The 13,025-nt window shown below is 44.5% G+C and overlaps 1 protein-coding gene across 2 annotated transcripts in view; it reads left to right on the top strand.

Moving 5' to 3' along the window:
• The window catches only part of SVEP1 (sushi, von Willebrand factor type A, EGF and pentraxin domain containing 1), a 135,649-nt gene that overhangs the window by 108,438 nt on the left and 14,186 nt on the right, over positions 1–13,025 (top strand). For both annotated transcript variants that reach the window (XR_014542952.1, XM_083592578.1), the window contains exons 41-47: positions 1,934–1,997; positions 2,463–2,636; positions 3,770–3,946; positions 4,200–4,373; positions 4,830–5,006; positions 5,804–5,974; positions 11,646–11,741. Coding sequence is in view for 1 of the 2 variants with exons in the window: in XM_083592578.1 (XP_083448704.1) it covers positions 1,934–1,997; positions 2,463–2,636; positions 3,770–3,946; positions 4,200–4,373; positions 4,830–5,006; positions 5,804–5,974; positions 11,646–11,741 (1,033 nt within the window). In the remaining variant the exon portion in view is untranslated. The remainder of the gene's footprint in view (positions 1–1,933; positions 1,998–2,462; positions 2,637–3,769; positions 3,947–4,199; positions 4,374–4,829; positions 5,007–5,803; positions 5,975–11,645; positions 11,742–13,025) is intronic.

The raw sequence follows: 13,025 nt of genomic DNA, 5'->3' as shown, positions 1-13,025 counted from the left end.
CATTTCCCCCCCCCAAAAAATATATATATATAGTCTGGCCCCCCACAAGGCCTGAGGGAAAAAGTTTGCTGACCCCTGTAATAACACAATACCTTGGGAGGGGACAGTATTTGTTTATTTATTATTTAAAATGTTTGTATGCTGCCCTTGTGTAAGCAAATTCCCAAATATTTCACAATAACATTAAAATGGTAAAACGCAGTGGAACTCAGTGGCCAAAGATGAACACAGTAGTATCAGGAAGGAAAACGAGAGAAAGCGCTTTTTAAAAATTAGATCAGTTTTAATGACGCAAGTGGGACCTGCAACAAAATGTGGCTGTGCAAATTGTTCCCGTTCATGACTTTAGCCAGCCAAAAAAACCTCCCCAGATACTCCATTTCCTTCTCCTCCTCCACCTCACAATACTCACTTGGCATTCCATGTCAGAGGCTGGTCTGGATCAGAAGATTGGGGGATGCAGTCGCAGGAAAAGCAGCTCCTAACAGAAGAGGAGGGGGAATATTCAACCCCCCCCCTTTGCTTCCAGCATTTCCAGAAGCAGGGAGACAAGCAGACACAGAAGCTGCTCAGTTGAGAGAGGAGCTACCCAGCTATGAGATAGTAGCTAAGCAACCAGAACAGAGAGAGCAGCTGGGCGATACAGCAATCAAGAGTGGGGGGGAACCCCCTCCCTCCCCCTGAACTTGGAGGTCCGAGCGTGTCAGAGAACAAAGAAGACACGGGGGGGGGACATCCCATTGGAGCGCTTCTTGCTGCGGAAGTGGGGAAGAGACAGAGTAGGTGTGGTGATCACACAGGGTCCCTGGACGTTTAACGGTCAATTGATCCCTGTGCCACCACTGTGCTCGCTTCCCCGCTGCCACCAACCCGTTACTCTCTGGTAAAACACTGAGCCCAAACAGTTGTTAAAAGTGAACCAAAAAAACAAGTTTATTTTACAAACATTAACAAGTTTATGTTTCTCCGATAATATTCCTGTCAGTACCTTAACTTTAGGTTTTTTTTACTGGCCTACACCTTCCTAATACCTTCTGACTGACTATCTCAACTGTTTGACTGACTCCTCATAACAAATTATCTCACAGTCTCACCCCAGACTAGCCCAACCCACAGACTTATCTTATCTGTCTCTTCTAACTCAGACTGTCTTCTCAACCACCCTACCTCTAACTCTCTCCCCCCAAAAAACTCTGTGCTTAAACCTTATACACAGTTAACTCTGCCCCCTGGGTTCCCATTGGTTAGTCATTTTACAATTAGTTAACCCTTTCCCTATGAACCCAGTATGATGTCACACACCTAGGAAGGCAAACGCCACAGTAGGTAACTCATATCCTTGCAGGGGGTTGCCTGTTTGTGCTTGTAACAGAATGCTGTAATAAAAAGACTATAAATCTACCAAATGCTCGTTAATTCTTATCGGTGAGCCACCAGAAGGGAAATGGGGAACTCCCGTACTTGACATTTCATGACCATTGCTTAATCTTCATTGAGCTTTGTCTGGGGTACCACTCCTCTTCAGTCCCCATTGATTGGTTGTGTGGGACCCCATCCCCATCCCCTCAAATATTTTATTGAAGTTGCCAACCCAGCTTTCCCCCACAGACTTATGAGAGAACGCTTTCATATTTCTTCGATAATGCTTTTCTACTTCCGTTATTCCTTGGGTTGTGCCCAGTGGTTGTGCATGCAGGAGATAGCTTGTGCAATCAGTTTTATCCCTCCTCCTCCTCCTCTCAGCTCCAGAGGTTGGGCCCCTCTGGGTGGGCTTTGTTATACGGGGCTTCAGTTGGAGAGGAGAATCTGCTAGAATTAGCTGGTGCACCTTGCCCAAAGATCTGCTGGTCAAAGATTCCTCTGTCCAATATCAGATTTCCTGTGAGAATAGGATATTTTGTGCTCTTTTCTGAATTATTCTTTTACCCGATAGGGTGATGCAGAGCGTATTTGTGGAGCAGATAAACTCTGGAGTGGAGCAACACCAGTCTGCAGAAGTAAGCGATGCATTAATTTTATTATATGTCAAGCTTAATTTGAACATGGCTCCCCACCCCCACCCCAAGGTGCAATACTGGAATATGTTGTATAGCTCAGCGGAGTCTGTTTGGGTCCTTTGCAGAGATTCTGAGATGCTCCCCCCCCCCCACATTTTCCTAGTAATTAAACATCTGCAAACTCATCCATACCAGCAAAGTAAACAAAGCTAAGTGCAGTCGTACCTTGGATCCAAAACACCTTGGATCCCAAACACCTTGCAAGTCGAAAGTTTTGGCTCCTGAACACCACAAATCTAGAAGTGAGTGTTCCGGTTTGCAAACGTTCTTTGGAACCCGAACGTCCGATGCGGCTTCCGCAGGTTCCACAGGTTCCTGCAGCCAATTGGAAGCCGCGCCTTGGTTTCCAAACATTTTGGAAGTTGAACGCTTTACTGAAAAGATCACCTGTGTGTTTTCATTCAGAGATATCCTGTGGGCCCCCTGAACCAATAGATAATGGATCCATTATTGGCAAAGATTTTGTGCTTGGAGATGAAGTTCTCTACAATTGCGATCAGGGATTTGAACTACAGGGGCCAGCTCGAAGGATTTGCCATGTTAACAAGAAGTGGAGCCCCTCAGCCCCTACGTGTGTGAGTAAGTAAATATCAGTGTCAGTTGACAAAAGTTCTCCACATTAGGTAAATTTCAGTAGAAACGCAAAGCCTTCTCCTTCCTGTAGTTGCCACAGGCAAAGCCATGTTGGTGGTCATGTAACAAGGGAGAGGAAACAATGGGTGTCTTCGTCCCCCCCCCCCCGAATTGTTTTATTAGTCCTTTACCCCCCCCCCCCGATAATCTTTATTGTTTTTTAAATTACATACTGTACATACACATATTGCATTACATTTTACATTTATATTTGCTCCTAGGAGCTGACTTCCCTCCTTCTTTCTTCTGGCTTTTTTATATCGTTTCTAAGTTTTTTGCATTTTCCTTATGCATTTTTTATATTGTTATTCTTCCTCCACATTTGTCCATAAAATATCTGTAAACAAATAAATCCTTCTATACATACGATTCTTGTTGTCTGTCTATTTTCATTTACACCTACTGTTTATTACATTGGTCACATTGTATATTTTACTTCTTATTGTTATTATTGTCCAATAAAATTTTATTGGACAGTTTTATTGTTTTATTTGTCCTAGTGTTATATTTATTGTTTATTGAAGCCATGAATTGCCCTTCTTCCAAAAGGGAGCCCAGAGCAATGTACAACAATAAAAACAACAAAACCCGCCGGTAGGTAAAACACACATGTGTTCCAAAAAATCTATATCAGAAACCAAAATATTTTTTTTAAAAAATCCAGAATCACCTGAACATAAGATGAGTCATGCTGGACCAGTCATTGGCCATCACTGCCTCCCACGGGAGTAAATTCCATGTGGTGTGTAGAAAAGTGCTTCCTCCTTTGTCTTGAATCTTCTCAGCTTCATTCATAAAATTCCCCCAAGTTTTAGCGTTATAAAAGAGGAAGGAAAACCTCCCTGTGTCCACTTTCCCTACAGAACCGTTTGCTGCTGTTAGGCATTAGACCATGACCTGGTTTGCACAACACAGTAAAGCGAACTATGGCTTACTGAGACTGTAAGAACATGTGGTCTCTCAGAGAGGGCTTCCACACCACACTAAGCCAAGCCAAGGTTTTGCTTACCATATCGTTCAAGCCCTGGCTCGTGATTAAGCTCTTTCTCCACTGACCACAAGCTTCTTTTCTCTTGCAGGCATAAGATGTGAACCACCTCCAAGAGTGGAAAATGCATTGCCTGTAGTCGTAGAGAAAACATACTACAGAAGCAACATATCCTTTGTATGCAATTTTGGATATCACTTGCTTGGACCCGAAAACATCACCTGCTTGGCCAATGGAACTTGGAGTAAACCCTTTCCGTCCTGCAAAGGTGATTTTTGGGTTGTGTTTTGCATTTGTGAGTGTCCTGCTAGTTTTCTTGTTCATGGGGACACAGGCGATCTGTTTATACACCGTCCTCTTATTCCAAACGAGTGAGAGGTCCAGATTGTCTTCACAGAAATCCACATCTTCAGAGGGGTGTTAGGGAGCCCTGATAGACTCTCGTTGCTCTTCTGATGCTTCTCTTGTTAAATGATTCACTGCAAAGAAACAATTGTCCTAATTAACTTACCATTGTTTAGAAACCAGATGTGAAGATCCAGAATTCATTGAGAATGGGAATGCTGTCTATGAAAACAACACAGTTGGCAGCAGGGCTGCGTATTATTGCAACAGAGGGTACAGCTTAGAAGGGGAGCCCATTGCAGAGTGCACAGAAGCAGGAACGTGGAGCCATCCTATACCTCAGTGCAGACGTATGTTCACTTCTCAATAATGGAAACTAGCTTTACTTGTTTTTGACTCCTACAGTTTTCACTTTTATTGCTTTCATTGCTATATCTGTTTGGTGACTTCCATGCCACCATTGGCAGAGAATAATAATAATAATAATAATAATAATAATAATAATAATAATAAAAATAAATTTTATTTATATCCTGCCCTCCCCAGCCGAAGCTGGGCTCAGGGCGGCTAACAACAATCAAAATAATCAATTTCTTCTTAATGTATATGTATGGATAAGTACTACACTGTTACACATACACTTAAAATAATGGACAGAATACCTAAATGAACAGGTTACAGCTTTCGTTGTGGACTAAATACTGTATAAGTAAGCCTATTTTTCAGTGGTAGCATAATTTAACTAAGTAAGGATATGTCAGGTTTGTTTACTATCTGCATTTCCCCTCTCTTCCTACGGTTAACAGCAAATCCGTGCCCTGTGCCATTCATAATCCCAGAAAATGCCCTCCTATCGGAGACAACGTTTTATGTCGGGCAAAAGGTATTTATCAAATGCCGAGAGGGCTATCAGCTTCGAGGGCCATCTGTCATAACCTGTAATTCTGATGAGGCATGGACTCCGACTAGAGCTAAATGTGAAAGTAAGTAATATAATAATAATGAAAAGCGACTTTCGTTTTTATTGAGAATAGCTTTCAGCATTAAGCTCCTCTCTCCAGTGAAGCTAGAACACAAAACCAAGTCGACAAAGAGATTTTATAGGCCGGTCTGCATTAATTCACGTTCAGGTAAAAGTGCTGATTGTCATATCAATCGGTGTCAATCTGAGAGAGTTGGACATGCCTTGAAATCATGCCTAGTCTTCTGCCTGCGAAAGCTGAGATTCACATTTTGGGTATTATGTAAATGTAATGGGGGGACAGGTGCATAGTGTGGGGGTCAGGGGGGCCATGGCCCCAGGCGCAAGATTTTGAAGGGGTACAACAAGGCACCACCATGTAAGCACCCCCTCACAGCTCTGTCCTGTGCCTGGGGGCCCCCACTTGACCCCGCCCCCAGAGAATGCAAATGGAGGGAGGACCCGGTGCTTTGAAGGCCCAATGATCTCCTTGGCTGTTGGGGCTTCAAAGTGCCATGTGTCCTTACGCCAGCTGATTGACAAGTGGACAGCCCCACCCACCTTTCAGATTTGGCCAGCAGCTGGGAGGGACCATATGGGAAGGTATAAGGAGCCCCAGCCTGTCAACCAAATCCATATGCAAACAACCATGTGCGTGGAAGTCAGGCATCCTTGCATATCTATAAATGCTGAAGTCAAATATGATATTCAGACTAATTACCAGCCCCCCAACCCCAAGCTCCCTGAATAGTCTTCTCAGAGTCAAATCGTGATGTGCTTTACCATTTAAATCACAGTTTCGTTATTGTGTCTGTTTAGAGATATCTTGTGGACCACCGGCTCACGTAGCAAACGCTTTGGTTCGGGGAACATTTTATCAGTACGGAGATGTGGTGACATACTCGTGCTACAGCGGATACATGCTGGAAGGCTCCCTACGAAGCGTTTGTTTAGAGAACGCAACCTGGACAACGCCACCAGCCTGCAGAGGTAAACAGGCCTTTGCCATAACAGCTGTGCCAGAGGCCCATCCTGCCACATTCTCTAGCAATTGTATGATAGGTGCCCTCTAAAAAGAATTCCCCAGAGGTTTCCCCAGTGTTTACCGTTAAAGAAGCACTGTCTATATAATATAATAATAAAAATTTTATTATTTATACCCCACCATTCTCGCAGTGAGGAAACCACCAGAAGGCCCTTGGAGATGGACCTCAGTGTCCGGGTTGAACTATGAGGGTGGAGGTGCTGCTTCTAATATAGTCATGGTTTTGCTGTGCTGAATTTAGAGACAACATATTTCAGGAAACAGGCTTCTAAATTTAAAGGTTTTTAAAAAACAACAACACACACATCTTTTTTTAATCTTTTCTTTCCGTATTGCCATTACTACTGGTTTTCGGTTCTTACTTGGTTGTCCTCAATCGCTTTTGATGTAAGTTGCTTTGGGTCACTCTGTGAGAAAACATAACGAACAATCATGAACATAATAATTAAAATGGGGAGGTGGAGGACCATAAATGCCACCTTGAGGTAATAATGTTAAAGGTAGCAATAATAGAATAAACTCCTCCCTCAGTTTAGCTGCGGGGCTACTCAAACTGGGAGGTGTGGAGCTGCCACCACCCAACCTCCAACTGATATCTAGGTTAAACACAAAGCAACACGCTATCTGACATCATCGTTCTTAAGGTTTGCTCTGCCCCGCCTTGCAGAATTGGCTGGCAGGGTGTTGGCAAATAACACACAGCCTGGTGCTGTGATGTTACCACTTGTCTTCCACTGGACGTTGCAAGGGAGGTGGAATGAAGATTTATCTGTTTCATATTTCCCGTAAAACTATCCCAGTTTTGTCAGGACAGTTCAGGAAATCACCATTGCATTTCGGCTCAGTGTTTCTCAAACATTGGGGGCAAGGGGTGAACTTCCAGAATTCTGTTTCCTTCCCTCCCACCCCAACCATCCCATGCCAACCACCGGCTTGGCTAGTGAGTGCGTGGGTATTCTTGGATGTGGGTGGCGCTGTGGTCTAAACCACTGAGCCTCTTGGGCTTGCCGATCAGAAGCTCAGCGGTTCGAATCCCTGCAACAGGGCGAGTTCCTGTTGCTCTGTACCAGCTCCTGCCAACCTAGCAGTTCAAAAGCATGCCAGTGCAAGTAGATAAATAGGTACCACTGTGGCGGGAAGGTAAATGGCATTTCCATGTGCTCTGGTTTCTGTCACGGTGTTCCGTTGTGCCAGAAGCGGTTTAGTCCTGCTGACCACATGACCCGGAAAGCTGTCTGTGGACAAATGCCGGCTCCCTCGGCCCAAAAGCGAGATGAGCGCCACACCCCATAGTCGTCTTTGACTGGACTTAACCATCCAGGGGTCCTTTACCTTTACCTTTTTTACAGCAAGGATAAGCAAGGATGGCGCTGGTGTAAATTTTGTGTCTACATATGACAGTCTTATGCTGACCTGCACATTGCCCGAATCCAGCTGCATGCAGCAATTTGAGAGGATGTGGGATTATCCGTCCCCAGCAAACATTGAGCATCTACAAAAAGAAATAACAACCAGCTTTATTGTATGCAACTCTTTAATCTATTAAATATCGTGCATTATTCATCCTCGCCTTTCTACCCAAAAAATGAGTAATAGAAAAAAAGGACCAAAGGCAGAAAGGGTCTTGTGTTCTCCTGATTCATGTCCTAGAGAGCTTTTTTAAAAAGAGAGAAAGGAAGAAGTGTATTATAAATAATGCAGACTATTTGCATTGCAAAAAAACCTCCAGCACCTAAGCCTTTGAAGGGCCTACATCAGAAGCAGCATGAAAGCAGGCAGCATCAATGACTCACGTGAACCCTGTAGGGCTTTAGCACCAATAAATAGTATTACGAAATGCCCCAGGTCTGCAAAATAAATACATTCTAACCCAATTAATGACATCTTAATTAATACGAGTCTTACAAATAAAAATGCAGTGTGAGTACTTTACGTCGGGACCGTTTCTGAGCAGGTTACATGTCATATTCTGGCAACTCTGGAGGTCCAGCGCCGAGGGCCTTCTGGCAGTTCCCTCATTGCGAGAAGCAAAGCTACAGGGAACCAGGCAGAGGGCCTTCTCGGTAGTGGCACCCGCCCTGTGGTACGCCTTCCCACTAGATGTCAAAGAGAACAACAACTACCAGACTTTTAGAAGACATCTGAAGGCAGCCCTGTTTAGGGAAGTTTTTAATGTGTGACATTTTAGTGTATTTTTGGTCTCTGTGGAAGCCACCCAGAGTGGCTGGGGAAACCCAGCCAGATGGGCGGGGTACAAATAATTAATTATTATTATTATTATTGTCCAGTGGATTCATGACAGTAAGACTCAGTGTGACTCGGAGTAACCTCAAGGGAAAAACCAATACAGTACTCAGCAGCTCACTCCCAGTTGTAGACGCCCCCCCAAGAAAGTGCAAAATATATTACTCACAACAAAAATCATAGTATTCTTCATACTTAGTAAATCTGTATTATTATTTAAGTACCATTAAGAGACAAAATGCTGTAACCCCCTGCGAGAGGTTTTCTGGGTATTGTGAGTGTGACACAGTGCTCAAATTCATTCCACGTTAGACGCTGTGCTTCACATGGGTTTGATAAGAGGGACTTGCCAATCAAAAGGTCGACAGTTCGAATCCCCGCAACGGGGTGAGCTCCTGTTGCTCGGTCCCAGCTCCTGCCCACCGAGCAGTTCGAAAGCACTTCAAAGTGCAAGTAGATAAATAGGTACTGCTCGGGCGGGAAGGTAAACGGCGTTTCAGTGCGCTGCTCTGGTTTGCCAGAAGTGGCTTAGTCATGCTGGCCACATGACCCGGAAGCTGTACACCGGCTCCCTCGGCCAATAAAGCGAGATGAGCACCGCAACCCCAGAGTCGTCCGCGACTGGACCTAATTGTCAGGGGTCCCTTTACCTTTACCTTTACTCAGACCACCATGTGGCCCAATATGTTGTCAGATCAGTTTTAATTGCTGCACTCTGATGACAGGGAGGAGATGATGGATGGGGTCCAGCCCCTACATGTATTCCCCACTCTTGTCCTTCTTGGCTAATAAAAGCAAGCTGAAGAGGCAATTGACTGTGTGAGTCTAGGGGGTGATTTCATGCCTTGCCGTGAGAGGGGTCGTGGTGCCATAAGCTTTGAAAGTGGTTCATCTCCTCAAGAGGAGATCTTTGGACCCAGAAATATCTGTCAATTACCAGTTGCTAATATCTCCTTCTTTGGTAAGGTGTGCTTGGAAAGAATCGGTCATCTAGTCCCATTGCAAGTCCAGCTTCTGGTTTGGGACCCAAATTGCCTTGGTCACCCTAGTCTGTTGGTCTTGGTTGGGAGAGAACTCAGAGGAGTGTGCCCCTGTTGATTCTCCTGGACTGCTTTCAGAATTTAGGAGCTGGGTGCATTGCTTTGTAGCGGTTCCGCTCTCAATCTCCGAGAGCAGTTTCAGAAAGCAGCATTGAGTGGCTTCTTCACCCCATGGGAGCTGTTTTGCAGGGTTCTGCAGGGATCATTCTTGTTGCCCGTGCTGTTTCGTATCTGTGTACGAAGTCACTGCAGGAGCAGCCATTGTGATTTGGAGTGAAGTGCCGTCAATATGCTGTTGACGCCCAGCTCTGTTCCACCAATATCAAGGGAAGAAGTTCCTGCAGCCAGTAATTGGGTGGATATGGACCAATAGATTGAAACTGGACCCAGATGACAGAGGTTCACCTGGCTGGGTGGGTCCCAGGTCCAGAATATTTTATTTTATTTTATTATTAACCTACTGAAAAAGATTGAAGTAGGTCAAACATTGAATCCACTAGAGGGCAGCAGTGCATATGCATGTTCTTCTGTATAAATATTTAGCAAATGCAAGACCTACTTTTTCCTAACTGTGCCAAATATTTCTTCTACGTTATTTCAATAATCCTGAATTGAATTTACAGAAACTCTGTAAAAATAAGCCAATATTATCTCCAGTGAAAAAGTCAATGTGGTGCTTTCCTGATGCTTTTAGACTCCCAGCATGGCTTAAGTCTAGGGATGACAAGACTTAGTTCTGCAACATCTGGAATGCACCTGTTGGTGACAGCTGGGTAGAGTGTTGGACTAAGGCCTAGGATGTGGGAATGTTAAGGATAGTAGGAAAGGATATATTGAATAAGTATTATCTTACCTTCACTCACACTAGTGGGTGGTATAGCATTGCAGATTCCCCTCAATATCGCAGGAAGCTAGTTTGCAGATTCGTTTGAATCTCTTTAGTTAAGCAATCCAATCTGGCTTGCCCAGATGGATTATTCCCGGTGTCCCCTTTTATCCCTCTTAAAAGAATAAAGAGACAAGAGTAACAAGAAGTTTACTGACATTTCAGTTCAAGATTTGATCCCTGAAAGGCAGGCTTTGCTTAGTAGTTACCGTATTTTTTGCTCTATAAGACTCACTTTTTCCCTCCTAAAAAGTAAGGGGAAATGTGTGTGCGTCTTATGGAGCGAATGCAGGCTGCGCAGCTATCCCAGAAGCCAGAACAGCAAGAGGGATTGCTGCTTTCGCTGCATAGCGATCCCTCTTGCTGTTCTCGCTTCTGAGATTCAGAATATTTTTTTTCTTGTTTTCCTCCTCCAAAAACTAGGTGCGTCTTGTGGTCTGGTGCGTCTTATAGAACGAAAAATACGGTACATAACAATCTGTGAGTTCATCTCACATGGAGATTGAGCTCATGTGCTGCTAGCTGAGAGCCAGCAGACAGCAAAATTACATTAAGAGATCAAAATGGCAGCAAAAGAGCAGCAAGCAAGCGAGAGAAGACAAGACTGAGAAAATGGCTGTGTGACTTGGCTCTTTTATGGAGTCAGCCCATCTCCCAGATCACATGCAGGGGGAGAATGCTCCAGACCAATGGAACAGGAAGTTACACTGACTGGATGTCCCCCTGCCTGTGCCCACTCTTGGGAAATAAGGAATGTTGCATTTGATAGTTCCAATGGATGACATCCCACATAGGAGACCAAAATATAAATCAACCACTCAGCCACAGAACTCACTGGCTGACCTGGGACAGTCACCTTCTCTCTGGCAAGCCTACCTTACAGGGTTGTCAGGTTGATAAAATGGGGAAAGGAAAACAAACTGTGCCACTTTGAGCTCCTTGCAGGAAATACGAGGTCTAACTGTAGGAAATAAATAAAATATTATTCCCGTGTTGCAGGTGGGGGCTCAGGCTGACAGGGTAACCTGACAAAATTAATTCAGTGGCTGAAGGCTACTAATTAAGGTGCTCATCCAGTATGCTGTACAGTGGTACCTCGGGTTACAGACGCTTCAGGTTACAGACTCCGCTAACCCAGAAACAGTACCTCAAGTTAAGAACTTTGCTTCAGGATGAGAACAGAAATCATGCTCCAGTGGTGCGGCGGCAGCAGCAGGAGGCCCCATTAGCTAAAATGGTACCTCAGGTTAAGAACAGTTTCAGGTTAAGAACAGACCTCCAGAACAAATTAGGTACCACTGTACCCAATAATCCTTGCAAGTAAGGAAACCTACTTTGCCTAGAAACCACCTACTGCCAAGAATGTTTGGAATGTGTCTGTTCTGTAGTGCATCCTCTGCTTTCACTGTCCCACGTTCTCTAACCTGATGCCGCTCCCCTTTCCAGCTATTTGCCGGTTCCCGTGTCAGAATGGCGGCATCTGTGAGAGACCAAATGTGTGTTCTTGCCCAGATGGATGGATGGGGCGTCTCTGTGAAGAGCGTACGTACCTTTATTATTTTTTAAAAAAATTCTGTGTGTTCTACCCACCTTAAGCACCTGAAATTACAGCCGTACCTTGAAAGTCAAACAGCTTAGTTCCTGAACGTTTTGGCTCCCAAACGTTGCAAACCTGGCAGTGACTGTTCCGGTTTGGGAACTATTTTTGGAAGCCGAACATCCGACGGGGCTTCCGTGGCTTCCGATTGGCTTCAGGAACTTCCTGCAGCCAATCAGAAGCCACGATTTGGTTTTCGAATGTTTTGGAAGTCGAACGGACTTCCAGAACGGGTTCTGTTTTACTTCCAAGCTCGACTTCTTCTTTCTTTGGCGATCACTCGTAGCCGAGTAAGATTGTATTCCATAACCACAATTTTAACAATGAGTCCGTAAGTGACTGTGGAGGCCAATTCTGGATCCACACGTCCTTCCACAGTGGGGACGTAGGTTTCCGGGCAGGAGTTGATCACGGTGAGGGTTCGCCAATCGTGCCTTCCTCGTAGCACATTTCTCCCTTGTGTCCTGAGTTCGAGTGTCTTCAAAGCCCATGACACCTTTGGAAAAGGCTGTTCTCCAATTGGAGCACTTGTTTCCCAATTGTTGGTGTATACTACATTTTTAAAGATTTGCCTTGAGAGAGTCTTTAAACCTCTTCTGTTGACCACCAGCATTACGCTTTCCATTTTTAAGTTCAGAATAGAGTAGTTGCTTTGGAAGACGATAATCATACGACTGTATGCATCCCAAGTTTCCATCCACATTACTGGCATTTTCAGTGCTTGTCAGAATCGGTCCAGAAATAGTGAAAAGTTAAATCTTCCACAGAGAAGTTTGGACTCCCTCACTATCCTGTATCACGATTGGTTCATGCCAATCATGCATCCCTCAGCGATGGTCATCTATCTGCAGCAAAACCCTAGAAATAACCAATCTCTGATGAAATACTGAAGCCACAGTCCTATAGCATGCTTAGCTTGGAAATAACCCCCCTTTGAACCCTGTGGGATGTACGCCTAAGTAGATATTGCACTGGACTGCGCTGTAATAGTAGCAAATGTAATAAAATGTAGTCACAAAAGTTCTTCCTTCTCCGCACCCGGCAAGTTCAGATTGTTTGAGAATTGCAGAGCAGTGGCGTAAATATTACAAGGAGCATCCAGTGCACATCATCTTCGTTTGCTAGCATTTTTTGTAACCAGGTGAACGGATTATACAGAAAAGATAAAGAGAGTCTAAACAACTCCGAGCCCAAATTTGCACTTCAGAGAGCAAAAACCAAGCAGACAG

This window comes from Podarcis filfolensis (assembly GCF_964270895.1).
Source record: "Podarcis filfolensis genome assembly, chromosome: 17".
Classification (NCBI taxonomy): domain Eukaryota; kingdom Metazoa; phylum Chordata; class Lepidosauria; order Squamata; family Lacertidae; genus Podarcis; species Podarcis filfolensis.
This window is presented reverse-complemented; position numbering and strand designations above follow the sequence as displayed.